Below are 18,212 nucleotides of genomic sequence, written 5' to 3' on the forward strand. Positions count from 1 at the left end.
GCAAATGATTTTGAAAATAGCACAGAGGAAAAAGCGGGAGCACCCAAAGAAATGAGTTTTCCTCTCCTGCTCATCAAAATGTCTGCAGATAGAGAGACAAATTCCTCCTTGATCCTTCTGACCCTGAGGTTGCCCTCCTTTAGCTGTCGAGCCCACATTTTAATTGCTGGATTGACAGCAATTACTGGGATTGATGAACTGGTGTTAATGGGGGAGCTGAGGATCAAACAGCACCGAATTTATCCCACAAATCTGCAATAAATGCAGGTAAGGCCACAGCTTCACTTGGCACCAGGAAAAGGCTTGGCCAAGGCTTCCTGCCCTCCTGGCTCTTGTCCCTGCTCCAGGTTCTGGCCGAGGCTGGGCAGGGATGGCAGTGCTGGGGTCAGGTTAAGTCCCAGGGTCTCTGCTCTGCCCTGGGCTGGAGCTGGTCACTGGGAGATGATCCTGTCATTTGGCTTTGCTTTCAAACAGCAGAACTCCTGGAGAATTTTTAATTGGGTTTGTTTTCAGTGATCTGATCAGTGTGAACCAGCCCCTYGCAGTGGGAGGGGGCATCGTTCTTGTGATTGCATTAAAAGGGACACCGTGGGTGTGAGGTGCTGTCCCCAGGGCTGTGGGGCCCCGCCTGTGCCCCATCTCAAGCTGGGATGCGCTTCCATGGGAGCACTCAGGCATGCCCAGTGTCTGTCCCTTCCTTCTGGACATGCTGAGACAGATCTTCSGTGTGGGATTTGCAGCGGGAGCAGTGACAGGGACAGGGATGATGGCACAGCAGGATGAGCCCTGCAGTCCCTGTGGGGTTGGGCTGTGCCCCTCACCAGTGTCCTCTGTGGCTTTTGTGGCATGAAGGAGCAAGGAAGGAGAAAGTTGATGGAGCTTAGTGCAGGTWTCCTGGCCCATGTGTTTTCCTGGAGGTGCTCCTGGGCTGTGAGGGAGGGGATGGGATGGGATGGGCAACCAGGCCCATGCTGATGGCAGAGGTTCCGGAGCAGCCGTGGGTTCCATGGGTTCCATGGGCAGAGCAGCGGGCAGGCCCTCACAGAATCCCAGGGTGTGCCAGGCTGGAAGGGGCCACAGGGGTTCAGCAGGGCCATCCCAGAGCACAGGAYWGTGTCCAGAGGGGTCTGAGATATCCCCAGGGAGGGACACTCCAYACCCTCCACTGCACAGGAGACTTTCTCCTCATGTTCAGCTGGAACTTTGCCGGCATCGGTTCCTGCCCGTTCCTCTGGTGTCCTTGCTGAGCACCACCGAGCACAGCCTGACCCATCTACTCAGCACCCTTTTTTAGATTTKTATACCTGGGATTTTTTTTATATTTATCTTTTAGACTTTCCCCAGGCGAGCAGCCGTGTGTTGCTCCCCATTCCCCCGTGCCCACCCTGCGCCCTTTGCACGGGGACAGCGGGGACACGGGGGACAGGCGGTGCCGGGGCAGCGCCGGAGCGGCTGCGGGAGCCGGGGAAGGAGGGACAGAGGGAGGGAGGAAGGAGGGAGGGAGGGAGGAAGGAGGCACCTGTGGAGGAGGAGCCGGGGAGGGGCTTGGCAGAGCCGCAGAGGCTGCGAGCAGCCGGCGCATCCTGCGGATCCCGGCGGAGCCGAGCGCAGGCTGGCGCGGAGCGGGCGCGGGGACCCGGCCGGGAGCAGGGCCAGGTGAGGAGCGACAGCCCGGAACACCCGGCCGGGGCTCGGAGAGCGGCTGGAGGGGTCTGCGCCACTTGTTGCTTAGTAACTTGCCAGGTATTTAATGTGTGTGTGTGGGGAATGAGTGTCTCTGGATGAGGATTCTTTCCCGGTGGTGGTGCGTCAGGAAAGAGGTGCTTGATACATACTTTGGATATTGGGAATAAATTCCTCCCTGTGAGGGTGGGGAGGCCTTGGCACAGGGTGCCCAGAGAAGCTGTGGCTGCCCCATCCCATGGAAGTGTCCAAGGCCAGGCTGGACAGGGCTTGGAGCACCCTGGCCCGGTGGAAGGTGTCCCTGCCCATGGCAGGGGGTGGAATGAGCTGAGCTTTAAAGTCTCTTCCAAGCAAAACCATTCAATGATTTTGTGGTACTTCACTCCCTGGTTGGGCCCAGGGGTGCTGGGCTGTGCTGGGGTGTCCTGCCCAGGACACTGCCTGGAGCAGGGCTGAGCCTACACCGGGGTGATGCTGTTGGGGTGTTTAGATGTGTCCCTGCCTGGGATCGTGTTTTCAGCCAGGTAAAACATACCTGGTGTCAGTAATTACTCTCTCMTCCCTGGCTGCTGGTTACAGACCTGTACTTCTCAGTGTGAGAACTGTGCCGTGTGAGAAGACCCTTGGGGATCAGTGCCCTTGGGCAGGTTCCCTAGCTTGGTGACCAAATRCCAATTAAATTTACATACTTACCCCATTCCCCCTCCTTGTCAATTGTTTTACTTGTGTTTCCCTCTAATCTCTGCCTTGAGATTTCTATTGCACCTTGCTCTGCACTGGGTCCAGAGTTGTAAACTCTTTTATTGGATTTGCTCTCGGGTCATGGGTGTGTAGCAAACTGGAGCTATTAAAGGGAGCCTCTTTCATGTCTGGGATGATTTGTGTGAGGATTCCCACCCAGATCCCAGCAGAGAAGAAATTCCAGCGTGCAGGGCCCCTCCACCCCAGCCGTGGTCCTGGGGCTGCAGGGCTGGAGTTCAGTGCCTGCCTCTCAGATTTATACCCTCTCAAAGAGGCAGCTGACAGATGGGAATGTCTACAATTTAAATTTCAATAGATTTTTGCATATCACTTTATCTTTTTGTCTTCCCTCCCTCCCCAGACTGGCACATTCCTAAGCATTAATATTATTGATGCTGTTCAGGAGAAAGGGGCTTCCTATTTAAAACTGCCAGGCCTTTGTTTGCTAGAGCCCTGGGGCAGGGAATACACACTCTGGAAAATAAAATTCCCAGGGAGAAACGTTACTGTGATCACAGTAGACACTTTGCAAGTAGCCATGGCTCGTCTGTTCATATTTGTTCAGAAAACCTCCTAAAAGCCATAGCCCATTTTAAGGGCTAAATGGCCTGCAGGATCTGATTATTTGTGACAGGGAAGACAGGAGGCCTTCCCTTCCCTTTCCACTCTTCCACGACCTCCTTTGTTCTGGGCACCACAGAGGCGTGATAAAAGAGGCTCATTTGAAATCAAAGCCCTGCATTGGGAAGTGAAAGGAAAAGAATATAAAGCAGGCAAAACAGTACATTATCTGCATTCCTAAGTCTTAAAAAGCAGATTTAATTCACCTCAAATCCCTAAACCATTAGGTCCAATTTTCACTTTCAGTGAAGTTTTTTATACTTATTTAGCTGTGCAAGGAGGATGTATGTGCAAATGTAGTTTTTATCCTCTTTGTGCTATTGTATCCTTGTGCTGTATAAAGTGACTGTAATGTGAGTGAAAATTGTGGCCATGGTCTTCAGTATCTTKTTTTTGTTTCCACTCCAGTTTAGTGGAAATTKTACTTCCAAAGGCATCATCTCAGGRCTTARTGCAGKGTTAATAGCTAAAATATGAACAGTTTAAGAAGTCGGGGCTGTAAATACAAGAACCAGTGCAGTATCAGTTTGGGAAGGGTAGGGCACTGAGTTTGGAAGTAACTGGTCTGAGCTGTAAACACTTGCCCTCGGGCCAGTGAAAATGAGAGAGGCAGCTTTTGGGAAGGGACTGGGCGAGCAGCAGGGCTGTTACCTGTCATGCTGGGAGTACCACATACCTCAGGAGAGTCTGTGCCCAAGGASCGAGGCAAGGGCTGTGCTGTGTGGCTCAGGAACAGCGGGGCAGTGTGCCATGGCCCTCCTCCTGCTTCCAGAGGGATTGCTCATGCCCCTTCCCCATAAATCAAAAGGGTTTGTTCCTTCCCAGTGGCTTCCCAAGGCCTTGCGTAAGAGCAAACACCCTCTCGCTATGGGATCRGGCTCCATCTGCCAAACTCCTCATTATTCCACTTGTACTGTTTGTTGATTCCTGTCAGATCCTCTCCCATCGTCGCCTCCTCCCACCGGGCCGGGCTGTGGGAGTGCGGTGCCGCCGTCACTCCGGTGATCCYGGCCCGGCTGATGCCACACTCGTGTTGGAATGGCTTGGCAAGGCTCTGGGCTGCCTGCCTGTGTCCAAAGYGCTTGATGTGATGCAGGGTCGGCTTGGGTTACTGTCAGGTTTTTGGAGCTCTCCTGCAGCGCTGCTGCCACTTCGAGAATCGCATGGGCGAGGCTCAGCCCGGCTGCAGCTCCATGGGGCTGTTGGGAAGCGCTTTAATCAGGGAAGGAGCTGCATGGAGCACAGCTGGGGTGGGAATGAGGCAGGGCAAAGGCACTTTGCCTTCAAGTGAGCCTGAGTTTGGGAACAGTCAGCACTTGACTTCYCTGAGGCTGTGGCAGCTTGAGCCAGGACAAAAAATGTTCAGTTTAGATTGTCTTAAAGGCAGGTTGAGGTTGGCCTTTAGGCAATTCCATCTGTATGGATAGCTAACAGCTCCAAGAAGCTCCAACAGGGAATGTGCGGCAATGCCATCACCATCTTCCTGAGGATCACGTTCCTGGTGAGCTGGAGAAGCTTCTGGCAGAGATGAACCTGCTCTGGTGTCACCCAGTGCCAAGGTGACATCCTGCCTGTTGAGTGTTCTTTCATTTCTCCCTGATTTGCAAGTGTCCGGAGAGTTACCCGGCACAGGGCCCTGGCTGTTGATGCTTAGCCCGGTCGTCCTTAATGCTGGTGCGCCACTTGAGGTTCCAGAAATTCCTTTAACCAGTAACACTCTTCATGGGTCACATGAAGGTCAGAATAACCTTTGAGATTCTGAAATTGGGTTTCTTCTCAAACCATGCAAATTGTGTATCAGAGACAGGTTACAGTGTCACTTTCTCTCCAGTTGGCACATAGGGTTGCACAGAAGCACACTTTGGTGTCAGGTCTCATATCATTGGGTGTGGTGTGAACGTGGGCATGTGAGGTCAAACAATCCAGACCTCCCAAAGTGCACATGAGTGGGTGGCTGACACCATCTCCCTGATGGACCCGTCTGGTGTTCGGTTCTACCTGTGATCATTACCTGAGTCAGAACAGCATTTCTAAAGGGTCCTCAGTCTTCAGGGTATGTGAGATAAGCAAAAGGAGTGCATTAAGCTCTGCTAGAGCACAGAGGTTTAGCTAGAATGAAAGAGAGAAAAGGTATTTAAAATGTTTCTCTGGATATTTTTCTCCTAGCTTCACTTTTCCCAGTTTGCTTCCCTTGTCTCCCAGTCCTGTTGCTGGCCTGGTGATCTCTTTGTTGACACCTGAGCCACTGACCCCACTGCCACGTGTGCTGAATCTCTATCAATTTGTTTTCAAYTCCCACTCCTTTTCCAGTTTGGGCCTCTAATAACTGGTTTCCTTTGCTCTACAGCCCCATCCATCATTATTTCCTCCCTCACTTACCTGTCCCAGCCTGTCCCTGCTGCATCATCACTGGGGCACTGTTAGTCAGCACTGTTGGTTTTTCGCCAAATACAATTCAAACTTGTTAATAGAATTAATAGGTTGACCCTGCTGGCCCTACGAACCTTTGAAACTCTCCCATGTCTCCGTTAGCCTTCAGCTACATAAATAACTGATTTATATCTCCTGGCCATCTACCACTGGTCTGAGGCAGGTGTGCTGTCCTTCAGGGATTAGTTTGGACATGTCCTGGGGTCTGTTTGTTCAGGAGGTCAGGTTGTATCATCTTAGTGCTCCCTTATGGTCTTAGAGTCTGTGCAGACATCAGTCATGTCTTTAAGCTGGAAAATATCACAGATTGCTTGGTATCAAACATAGGCRATAGACTTTTGCATCTGGCTAACCTGATGGTTATTATTCTTACCCCATTACAAACACTCAAAAATTTGGCAGGAGAGCATGGAAAGAAGTTGTGCTCTTGTRCATTAGCTCCTGGTTCATGTCTGTGTTTTCTCATGGCCATAAAGAAACTTCCCCAGGCAGTTCACACTGTGGATGATCCTCGTGCATGTCATTACAAACCTGTGATTTCTGTTAGAGGAAAGCAGGCACCATGCTAGTGCAGCAGRAACTGAAGGAACTGTGTAGTTGTGAGCGATCAGGCTGGTAGATCTCTGGTGCCAGATGTTCCTGTGCTGACCAAGAGGAGCCAACCTGAGCCAAGGGCTGCAGTTGGCAGGGATGGGGAATAGCTGCAATTGTGCAGAGGTCATTGCACAGACACTGCCCAAAGGATGGCTGCAGGAGCCTGGGCAGATGCAAGAGATGCAGCTTCCTTATTACCAGGCTTTGAAAATAAACAGCACCAGCACTTATCAATGACCTACTTTACTCTCCATGTGTGTGGGGCTCTCGTGGTAGCTGGCAATCTGTCCTTATCCTTGGCTGGTTCTTGTCTTCACAGTTATTTGAATGGTTTTTATCAAATGTCACTGAAATTAATCACCTTTAACATATTGCTTCACTTCAGAGCCCAGCCTTAACTGATGGCAGCCTGGCACAAGAGAAATGCTGCAGCATCAGAAAACACACAGCATTTTGATTTTATTTTGCTCTTGTTTATGGCAAACCAGTCAGTACACATTTATGAAAGTTACTGGAGATAGAAAGATATTTTTAGACTCTCATATCTATGGAATTTTAAATTATCTCTTGAAAATCTGTATGCCCGCTGAGGAAGCCCAGTGTAGAGATTATTGAGATTATTGCAGTTTTGGTTGGTCCTTCTTCAAACCCAGCATCCTGTTCAAGGACTCAGCAATGGTGCTTGGTGATGCATGGTTCCACATTCTGCTTGGGGTTTTTAGGGCTGTGTAAATGAGCTTCCAAAATAGAATGTGCTGTGGCAGGAGGGAAGGAGGAAAATGTCTTGTTGCTAAGGAACATGACAKAGAACTGGGAGATGTGACTCAATTCTTGGCTTGGCATCGCTTCTCCTCGGTGAGATGTGGGTCTGCAGAGCGAGTTTTTCAAAGTGTGAGGGGTGGATATTGAGAATATTGGCTGATATTTTCAGAAAGGTTTGGTATAACTGATGCTGTGTGGGGACCCAGCTAACCTAGCTCCGCTCCCATCTATCAGTGTGATCCCGAGTGTGCAGAATCAGGAGTGCAGGAAATGTGCAGCAAAACCAACCCACCTTCTCATCTCCTGATTGCTGGTGCTGCTCTTTCTTCAGAAGAGTCTGTTGCTTCTCCTTCTCTCCCCACAGCAGTTTAATTTTAGAGAGAATGGCTCTGGAGGGACTAATAGCCTGGAAAATTTTTTGCCTGGCTTGCTGTAAATMTCCCTTCTGAGAGGATAGATTTCACTTTTGTTTTGTAATGCCTTTCTTTGTGRCATTCCCACACCTTTTTCCATCTTTGATTTTGTGCCTGCCAGTGCAGTTTGTTTATGGCTGTGCAGCTCTGCAGCCCCACGTGTTGTTGCTTTGGTCTGAGCACCAGGCTTCCCTCGCAGCGGGGGCCAGCTGGGTGCTGTGACCTGTRAAATCACTGGGAATAACAGAAACAAACAGGCTGCCCGTGTGCTGGGAATGTGGGTCAGCAAACACCCTCCAAGATTTTTCTCTTGGAGTGCAAGTTTGCTAACCCTGCATCAGAAAATGGTGCTGTGTCYCTGGGAAGGGGGTTTTGTCAAATCCCAAGTATTAGTGCTACCACAGGGAATGGGGCAGGTGCTCTTTGTTTGTGGAGCAGGGGCTTGTTTTCCCTTGGCAAAGGCCAGTAAGGCTGCAGGGAACAGGCAGAGGGCTTGGGAGACAGGCAGAGAGTTTGAGAGGGTATCCTGGAGGAAGCTGCCATKGTCCTGTGTGGGGCTTGGARSARCCTGGGCTAGYAGAARGTGTCCCTGCCCAYGGCAGGAGTTTGGAACAAAATGAGCTTTGTGRTCCCTTCCAGCCCAAAACACTCGGGGATTCTGTGTTTAAAATCTGTTGCTGGGTGACCATTTGCCTGGATGTCCCCTGGCCTTTGGGAAAAGGCAGGATGAATCAGCTGGGAGATGCTGTCTTTCTGCAGGGTTGGCTGTATYGTGTTTTGTTCTCGAGCCTTTGCCTCATGGGGTTTTCTTGTTGATCAGAACAAATCTGGGGACACAGTGAGGCTGGATTGGTTTGTTGAAAGGTTTCTTTCCTGTTTGGTCTCCATGATCCAAAGCCAGGGAATCAGAAGGAGCCAGTGCTCTTTGCTATCCTACCTTTCCTTCCGTTGGCAGCACTTTGGGCAATTGTAATTAAATATTGTAGTGCTCTTGGGAAGGGTTTTGCAGCCAGRCATAGTTCGTGTGGTTTGGGCTGAGCCACGTGGTGTTGTTGGACTGTGCTGTGAWTTCCAAAWAACTGCATCCCTRACAGATCSATGGGACACAGGAGGGATCAGGACMGGGGGAACAGGTCTCASCTGGGCTGGCCCAGCTCTGCCCTAAGAGCATCAGGGGCAGCAGATTATTCCTAATCCAGCGGTGGCTCAGATCAGCCTCAGGGAACAGTGTGGGGGCACCCAGCAGTGGCACCATGGGCTGAGCTCAGAGGAAGGCTCAGGCATCCCCAGTGTATCCCAAGGGATCCCTGTGGGCTCCCAGCAGTTCCTGGGGTGAGCCAGGAGAGTGAGTTGTGCTGACAGAGCGTGAAGCTGCTGCAGAGCTGATGGCTGGCACAGCTCTCCAGTAAAGCTACAGAAACCATGTTCTGAAGGGCCTGAGGGGGAACGAGCCCTGCTTTTAATGAAGTAATTGTTATTTAATAGTTTTTACCAGTGTCAAAGGGATTTGGGGCCTCACTTGCACCACCAGAGTTGATGGTGTAACAGCAACAGCATTGCCTGATCCATAAATGTTCCTCAGGGAGGTACTGGGCAGCTTCCCAAAGCCACAATGAACTACCTGGCACGAGGATYCTTTTTTCTTCCCTCCCTTCCCACTGTGTAAAAGCTTTGGCCAGCATAGTTATGACAACGAAGGAGGGGAGGTGTTTTTCTTGCTCCTAATTGACACATTTCTGCCAGCAAAACTCCAGAAGTGGTCCAGCCTCAGGTGAGGTTTTTCAGTTGAGTTTCATTTGGGGTTTTTTTGCAGCCAGGTTCACTTCACTGGATGGAGAATTTCTCTGCATCTTCAGGCCAGGGTATTAAGCCAAATCTGCCTTTCTGAGGAAAAACAGTCCCTGCTCCTTCTAGGAAAGTCTCCATTTCTTGGTAAACAGTGTGTTTTATAGTGGTTAAGTCTGAGGTGGAAAGCAATATGGATAAGTGTTGAAAGTTTTGTTTAGTTTGGCTTGGCATTAAGTTGATAACTCAGAGCACACCAACCATTTAAAACTGTAATGCTGGTTCCCAAATTTACTTCTAAGAACACCTCATATGGAGTCCCAAGCTGTGCATAGATCAGATCTGTTGTGTCCCTGCTTTATTAGTGGGACAGTAGAGGTAGGAAAGGGTTAATTAGTTTTATCCATGTATGCTCCGTTTGTAACACTTGTAGATTTGTTTCTGGTCAAAACCCCTTGCCTTGTTKCCTTAGTTTCCTTGCAATCACCACTTCTGGGTGCAGAACAGCTATGGTGCTGCAGCAGGAGAGCYCTGCTGGCTGCTGCTGTCACTGTCACCTGTGGGGCAGCAAAGCTTTGGGATGGGTGTTTTGGAGCAGAAAACGTGGATTCTGTAGCATTGGTGGCAGCTCTTGGCATTGGTGCTTGTCTAGAGCTTGGGTCTGCTGTGCTGCAWTCACCTAAACCAGAGTGCAGCAGTAGTGAATCCCTCGGGATGCCTTGCTGCTCCGAGGGTCGGTGATGCCAGGGTACTGCAAACAGGGTGGGGGGGATCTCACCTTTCCTGCTGCTGCAGGAGCAGCTCCCGCAGCTCAGGAACAGAGCTCATCCCTCTCAGACACCTACCTGCTTTTGTTCTCCTTAATAACCTGTCAGCAAGGAGATGACTGCTTGGATTTTGCTGCTGTTCTCTTGTTCTCCCCCACCCAGCAGAAGCCCGAGTGAATCATTCGTGCGTGGGTACAGCGCTCGGAGCTGGGTTCAGCCTGGGAGAGGCTCTGCAGATCACTGCAGGCAGTGATTTGGGATGAGCAGAGCAGGCTCTGCCTGACCGAGGAGCCGTGCAAACACTTCCACAGGCTGGGGAGAAGGGAATTTCTGGTGGCTGAACCTGCCCTCACAAGGTCCTTGGCTGCTGCACCACTTCTCTGTGGCAGAGAGTTTGTAGGAGTCTGCTTAATGGTGCAGAAAACAGAACAATTATTTTAACCTGCGCTTAGTGGCTTAAAGGCAGAGCAGATTTATTGTGTTTTAAAAACTCAGGTCACTTTTCTGGTCAGTGATGGCAGTACCAGGCCAAGTACATCTCTGGACCATGGAGGTGCATCCATTGCAGTTTTTTTTCTGGTTTTAGTGCTCAGGTGACACCCAAAAGTCACTTGTTAATCTGTCTTAGTAGTAGGATTTCTTCAGTRTTGGAATTGGATGTATTTTTTTCCATTTAAAATCCGTTCTCTGATGGGCTCGTTTTTCATCAAGTCAAGTGAGGTACATGGTTTAGAGTGTGTGAAATGATTCAAATGAATGCATACACATTAATGATTGCTTTATKTGGATTTGCAGATGCTCTGTTTGCCTGCTGTAAAGGCATCTGTCTCGGGTCTCTCACCTCCAGTGGTGTTATCACAGCAGCCYGAGGGTGCTAACCTTGAAAATTCCACACCAGTCAGGATGAGGCTGTCTCCATTTATCCTTGAGCTGGGCTGATAGGAGGTGATAAATGAGCCCTCACTTTCCTGTGATGATGGATACAACCAAAGCCCAGCCTAACTTTGTTTGGCATGTCAGCACAATCTGTTCTTTTATTACATGCAATTAAAAAACCCCATCAAACTGAAACACTCCTTTAATTAAAGCCCCCACAGCCACAGTTTGTTATGCTCGAGGCTCCTGTGGTTGTTAAATGATTTKGGTTTGATTGCTGAGGATGCAGACTTGGGGTTTGGTAGGGATTTTAGGATTTCAGRAATTCAGGTGGTGCTGAGGATCAGTTTGGTGTTGGGCTGCTAGAGGGGACTGTGCAGAAGGAGAAGTTTGCTTTCCTCACATCACTGCAGATTTGTTAGGATCAGTGGAATCAGGTTTATTATATATAAAAATATAAACATAACAGGTTTATTTTATATATCAGTGGAGGGACTGTGTCAATGTCTGGTAAAATGGAAGGAGAAATACTCAGCTATGGGAAAGGATTAAAGCATCCTGAAGCATTGTGTGGTATAACCACGATCTTGGGACAAAGCTTTCCGTGTTTCTGGGTTGAAGAACCCCACTGAGTGAAGCAGWGCTCATCCATCTCTGCTTTGCTGAGTCCCAGTTTCTGGGCTGCTCTCAGTATTTCACATTTCATTAGGTAGTAGAGGTGACACTGGAGGGGTGGACCTTTGTCCCCAGGTGTCCTCTCTGCTTTGGAAGGTGTTACTCTGTACTCTGCTGATGTTTGATTGCAATATTTGTGGGTTTAATGCAGGTGGAATATAGCGTTGTTGTCTTTCCTGCCTGGGATGAGAGGGAGGAGCAGGGGAGCTGCTCCAGGAGCCTTTACAACTTCCTGAGCTGCAAAGGCTTCCTCACAAAGCAGAGCCCTTTGTACCCAGCAGTTTGTTCCCTTCAAYAGAGCTCTTCTGTTGATTTAAACTGCTTTTAAATCGAGTATACAATGGCACTTCTGTTGGGGAGCCTCAGAGGGCCTCTGGAGAGCATTGACATTCCAAGGCATTGTTCTGCTCCCATTCAACCTGGGCCCGGCCTTTCCTCCCAGGGCCAGGTCATTGCTGTCACCCACTGCTCTCCTTTGCCTTCCACTGGAATTCAGCTCCCAAGCAGGTGGTTTTAGCAGAGAGAGCAGAATTTCCCCAGCACAGCCCAGAGAGATGGAGTAGGAGGTTGGAGAGTGGCTCCTGAGCTGCATACTCTTCTCTTTGAAAGCTGCTTGTGTTCGTTCTGGAGGGGCTTAACTGCATCTCTTCCATCAGCTGCCTTGGTTATCTGTTCAGTSGGTGGGGATGGAGTCCCCATCCCTGGAGGTGTCCAAAGGATGCCTGGATGTGGCACTCAGKGCTCTGGGGAGGGTGACAAGGTGGGGATTGGGCACAGGYTGGAGTCGATGGTCTTGGATGGCTTTTCCAGCTGCAGTGACTCTGTGGTTTTATTTTGTGATGGCTGGAGAAGATCAGAGAGCTGCTGAGGCGCTGGGGTGGTGCCTGTGTGAGTGCAGTGAGGCCCAGGTGTGCTGGGAGGGCAGCTTGGGCTCTGAGAGAGCTACACCTGCTCAGCCTCAGAGATTATAGACAGCCCTTTGTCCTGGAGGGGCCTCAGAGCAGAACAAGGGTACAAAGCTCCATTCCTGCCTGCAGGGTACACACTGGTTTGCACGGGAGATAACCAGATTGCTGAGCTGAGCCTCCTTCCCTTTTCCAGGGATGAAATTTCCTCTCCCAGGTGCTGCCCACCGTCAGCCCTTCAGGTCACTCCCTCCTGAAGCTGCTCTGCACAGAAATGTGTCTTTGTGTTCAGGTCTGCCATTCCAGCTGGCTGCCAGTAACTCTGCATTAGCCAAGGCTTGGAGCAAAAGCCAAGTCGCTGTTCAGTGTCAAACCTTGGAAAATCTGTTCCTGTAAATAATTGATACTAATGTTACTACAGTTCTGATGTGCTCTGTAGAACAAGTTCTGCTCGGTGGTTGCCAGATCTGCAGTGAAGTGGTTGTTTTGTTGTCTCATGCAGTGTCAAAGAAGCACGGGAAGCTCATCACCTTCCTCCGGACATTCATGAAGTCGCGCCCAACGAAACAGAAACTGAAACAGCGGGGGATCCTCAAGGAAAGGGTGTTTGGCTGTGACCTGGGGGAGCACCTGCTCAACTCTGGCCATGATGGTAAGAAACAACCTGTTCCTGTGYTCTTCCTCTGCTGGAAATTTGTCAGGTTGATCGTGGCTGTTCAGGGTGCATGCTGGAGGACAAATGTGTGACACTGTGGCTGAATTCTGTCACACATTCTGTCACAGCCCAATCCTGTGGTTGAAAGGGAAACTGAGGCTAATGAGAGGCAAACGTCGTGCTTTGGTGTGGGAAGTGTCGTGGTTTGATGTGGGAGCACTGAAGGTGGCTGCAGCTCCTGCAGATGGGTTTTCATCTTCTTCAACTCTTCAAACAATTTTTTTTTCAGGAAAATAAGCTTTATTTGTATGTTAGTGATTAATTAATAGGCATGTTTAACCCCTACATTTCTCTGACTTGGTACCTTTTTTATGATTCTAGCACAATTTTCACCTGCCTTTTCCTTGGATTTCACAGAATTTACAGGAATTAACTGGATGTTGTGTTTCCTCACAGCTTACTTTTCCTCTCTGTCATTTTGTTTCCCTTCTGGGTCCCTTTTCCTTCCCCATCAGCAGTTCAGGGAGGCAGAGGAGAAAACCTCTCTATTTCAAGAAAAAAATGACACAATTGTTACCACTCTTCCTGGGATGAGCTTTGACTTCACTGGCTCTTTCCTGCCCTTTCACTGGACCATCTCCAGCCCAGGTTCCTGCAGTGCTGAGCAGCAGCCAGAGCACTCAGATGCTGTCCCAGGTCCCCAGGCATGGCTGGTCCCCTCAGGAGCCCACACCGAGGGCTGTTGGGGAAAGCAGCCTGGAGCAGCCATGGGTGATGGTGGTTTGCTTGGGAGTTAAGGTCATTGGGAAATCAGTGCTGGGATCTGCTGGGTGGCTTTGCAGCAGATCCCTTGTGCCAGAGTTGTCTGATGTCTCATAGCTTTTGTGTGCAGGTGGAGGGAGAAGTGACAGGATGTGTTGGGCAGGAAAGGAGTTTCTCTGTTAAAGTTGTTTTCTGTGGTGCTTCAGACTCCTTGTTCATCCAAGTTTCTTTTGGACAAGGGCTGGCAAAGGGCAGGGAGCCATTTCTTGCACTTTTTCCAGCTGATTTGGCTAGTAATAGTGATGTGCACTCCCTTGCCTGACATCAAAGAGTTTCACTACCAGCTGGTGCCGAGCATGTGCTTGTCCTTAKGGAGTCAGGACTGTGGCAAGGCTCCTTGGCTTAACTGGAACCAGYAGAGATCTTTATTGGGACTTGCAAAGCACCAGAGATGGTTTGGAGTCAGGAGCAGACAGTGACCCCTGTGGAACTGCATCAGGAGTAGGTAATTGCCAGCCCTGGGTGGCTCTGGGTTTTTGTGCATGCTGTGGGAGCAGGCTCGGAGGGCAGGAGCCTTGCCAGCAGAGTGAGCTCATTAGTGGGAAGGAGAGAATTCCCTTTCATCCCCAGCTCTCCTCATGTCTGTTTTTCTGAGGCACAGATCAGCAATGGCCAAAGCTTTTCCCTGCCCTCTGTGCTGACTCTTTCCCCTGGATTTCAGGGGTAGTTTATTTAGCATTTAGAGACATATCCTGGTCTAAACTAAGCTGCTTTAACTCCACTGGAGATTCATGCTTGACAGTCTCTGCGAGCTCTGTCCTTGTCCTGGTCACTCCCCACCCAGCAGAGTGACATTCACTGGGCTGTGCTAATGAGGTCCCTCAGCTCAGGAGCCACCAGTTGCTTTCACCCTTGATTTAATAACTCTTTCCTAACTCTCTGGAGTGAAGCAGATCCAATTTGAGTGTTGCCAGCAGAGGCACGGCTCTGTTTCCCACAGCAGGATTGTTTTCTGTGTGATTCAGCTCCCTGACCTGTATTCCAAGTGATGTAATTCCCAGGACGGGGCTTGTGGAGATGTTTCTGGGCCCCTGTGAGCTGAGCTCTGTGCATGCACAGTGTTTTAAGATTCCTTCCTCCTGTAGCATTACTGTGGCTCAGTCGTGGAGCCTCTTGCAGTGCTGACCTGCTGAAAGGTGCCTGAGGTGAGTTAAAGAAGCTCCTTCTCATTATCAGAACATCAAATACTTTTTCCAGGAGCTCAGAGCATGCTCTGGCTGTGTGGTACCTGCTGGTGACACTTTGGTATCACAGCCTAGAACGTGAATTCAGAAGACCAAGAAGAACCCAATACATTCATTGATTTGTTKAAGCTCATGTTGGTTACTAAACTATCAAAATGTTAGTTTTGTTGGTCAATGTCCAATCTCCAAAAATACTTCTCAGGGCTGAAGGAGCAAATGCCACTGTCCCCAGTGATTGCAGTGAGTGACAAGYCATCATGTGCATCTCAAAAATGCAGTATTGAACCGAACTGGAGTTATGATAAGAATTTTCTTAGTTATCAGCTTTGTGCAGCTGATAAATTCTCAAGAATTTGCTGAAAAACAACATGGGCAGCCCCAGTTCTGTAGCCATAAATTTCTGAAATTGTGCTCAGTTTTAGTGAGTGGGAAGTGGAACGAAGGAATAAAAAGGATAAGGACAAAAACTGCAGTAAGTGTAACATTTTTTTAATAAACCCTGCACTGAAGCAGCTGGCTCAGATTGCTTAGGCAGGAGAAGAGCATGTTTGCTCTGTACCCAGAGGGGATTTACAAACAAAGAGGAGATGTTTCACCTACTGCAGTACCTTATCTTTCTGTGGGCTCAGCAAGTAATCCCTTGCTGTGCATCTGCTGAGCCCTGGTCGGAAGGAGGATAAATTTGGCATGGGGTGCACAGGAGGAAAGCAATGCAGGAGTGTGCCCTGGTTTGCTGTTAGGGAGCAGGAGCCCTGGGATGCCAYCGTGCCAAGCTCCAYGTGCAGCACACGCCGAGCCCTGACCTAGCAGAGAGTTTGTCATGGTTACCTGAGTTTTGGGATGGGCCTGTGCTGAGGCCRTGCTCTCCCTGCTGGGAGGTGCCWCCCAGGCTGGCAGGATGGAACCTGCAGCTCCAGAGAGCAGGATATGATATGTCTGTGCCCAGGTTTCTCCTGAGGAAAGGGTGTCTGGGGAAAGCAGGAGGAGTGCAGCAGCAGGCTGGTGGTGCTGCTGCCCTGGGCRGGATGTGGTTTGTCATTTCCCTGTGTGTCCTGTGTGGAGCTGAGCAGGAACACTGAGCAGCTAMAGGTGAGGATTTAACAAGTGTTTATAGTAACAGTGTGAGGGTGAGCAGTGCACCCTAAAACCCTCCTGTGTTCCTGATGATTCGTGGTGGGGATTGTGGCAAGTGCTGGGCAGTGTCACAGGGGTTGGGTTTGGTGTGTTTGCTTTTCAGTTCCAGTTCGGTTTGTGCTGACACTCTGAGCTGACCAAACAGTRCTGGAGCCCTTCCAGGGCAGGAGTTACACCTTCCCCAAAGGCAGGACTGGTRAGGGGAAGGAAGCATTGCTGTCCGGTCTTTTTGGTGAGCTTCTGAGTCATGGGCCACAGGATTATTTTTCAAAATGATCTGTGCTCCAAGGTGCTTGGGAAAGACAGAATTGGGAGCCACAAAGCTCCTGGGCATGGGGCTGGGCATGCATAGGTGTGTTGCTTCCAGTGAARGTCTCAGCAAGGGTGTCCTTTTCTTCTCTCTTGTAATATGTCAGCACTGAATGATRGCTGGGACCTGCAGGAGTAAAACCAGTTTTGATATGAGGGATTTTGGACTTCTCTGTTGGCAGAGCCTCTGGTAATGCTCCCTTCAAGCACGTTGGTTTGCACAACATCTCTCCAGTCAGCTCCAGACACCCTGTGGAGCCTGCCTGAAGAGTCCTGTCTGCATCCCATGGAGTGCCTTACTCATCTYTTGGCTCCTGTGGAGCTTGGGATACTTCCCTGCCAGGGAAGCGTCACTTGGCAGCAGACCAGGCTCCAGCAGGGAGCTGCTGTTTCTCCATCACCCTCAGAAATGCTCCCASTTGGGTTGGTGCAGTTGCCACCTGCCTTGCTGGTTTGTTTTACAGAATCACAGGGTATTCTGAGTGGCGAGGGACCACCAGGATCACCCAGTCCAGCTCCTGGCCCTGCACAGACCCCCCAACAATCCCCCCCTGTCCATCCCTGGCAGTGCCGTCCCAACGCTCCTGGAGCTCTGGCAGCCTCGGGGCCGGGACCATTCCCTGGGGAGCCTGGGCAGTGCCAGCACCCTCTGAGGACACAAGAACCTTCCCTGAGATCCAGCCTAAACCTGCCCTGACACAGCTTCAGTCATTCCCTGTGTGGTGTCACATTTGCATGGAGCTGTGAGATACAGCAAGKCTACCCCAATCCCTGACTCCTGAAAAGGTCTTGTTCCTATTCCCTTTGTAGGCAGAGGTTCTTTCTTTTTTTCCCCAAGTTTTGCTCTCTTGAAGGAAACTAAATGAAACTTAAATTTAACCTGACCCCAATTAGCAGGATTGTACTGGCAGAGGAGGTTTGTGGAGTGTGGAAGCTGGTGGAATGCTGCATTGCAGCAGCTGCAGCGTGCCCTGGTTCCTGTATCGGAATGTTTGGCCAGGGAGCTCCCCACAGCTCCTGGGGGTGTGACACGGGTGGGAGTGAGGGGGGATGTGGTGCTGGGCTTCAGGAGAGGCAGGGTTGGGGAGCTGGGCAWGTTCACGTTCCTGATGGGCTGATGGAGGGACCGGGGATTGGATGGAGCCACAGTGCCCACGGGGAGTCCAGGAGCTGCCTGGGTGGAGGGATGGGTCAGCACAGAGCAGGGTGGTCAGCACCCAGCAGGGTGGGTCAGCACAGACCAGGGTGGTCAGCAGCCAGCAGGGTGGGTCAGCACAGGACAGCCTGGGTGAGCACCCATCAGGACAGTCAGTACAGACCAGGGTGGGTCAGCACAGACCAGGGTGGTCAGCAGCCAGCAGGGTGGGTCAGCACCCACCAGAGAAAAGCCATGTTGCTGTTCTGAGAGTGAAGCACTCCTGAGCTGCAGCATGGGCAGGGTTACTTTGCAATGTCCTTTGAATTAAGTACTGCTGGGCATCGTGTGCTGGGATTGCCTGGGCTGCAGAGTGGGGGGATACCACCCGTTCTGTTGAGCCAGAAGTGTTCCTGTCACCTGCCAGGCATTGGGAATGACCTTTCTCCCTCAGCAATTGGACTGAAGCACAGGCCAGCCCTGTGAGCAGGTGTCAAGGATTCATCTCCAGAGATAATCCATCATGCAGCCAGCTGCATCCACAGAGGATTTTGTAGGCTAAAGGCAARTGGCATTTTTTGTACCTCTTTATGCCTTTGTCACATTCATACATCATTAGCTTCCATCACTGGAAAAGACACATGCACAAATGGAATTCTTAATTGACAGATTTCCCATGGTGAAGGACCTATGCATGATTTTTTAATTTTTATATAATACC

General features: G+C 50.3%; 1 protein-coding gene across 8 annotated transcripts in view; it reads left to right on the forward strand.

Moving 5' to 3' along the window:
- Positions 1-18,212, forward strand: part of ARHGAP32 (Rho GTPase activating protein 32) — a 234,830-nt gene that overhangs the window by 185,851 nt on the left and 30,767 nt on the right. For 7 of the 8 annotated variants that reach the window (XM_057373534.1, XM_057373532.1, XM_057373533.1 and 4 more), the window contains one exon: positions 12,755-12,904. In XM_057373534.1, coding sequence (XP_057229517.1) covers positions 12,755-12,904 — 150 coding nt within the window. Of the gene's footprint in view, positions 1-1,602; positions 1,744-12,754; positions 12,905-18,212 lie in introns of those variants that run through there. The other variant, XM_057373539.1, reaches the window with a different exon arrangement.

The sequence above is a fragment of the Malurus melanocephalus genome, unplaced genomic scaffold, assembly GCF_030028575.1.
Source record: "Malurus melanocephalus ecotype Western Australia unplaced genomic scaffold, MMel_1.1 scaffold_201, whole genome shotgun sequence".
Taxonomy (NCBI): domain Eukaryota; kingdom Metazoa; phylum Chordata; class Aves; order Passeriformes; family Maluridae; genus Malurus; species Malurus melanocephalus.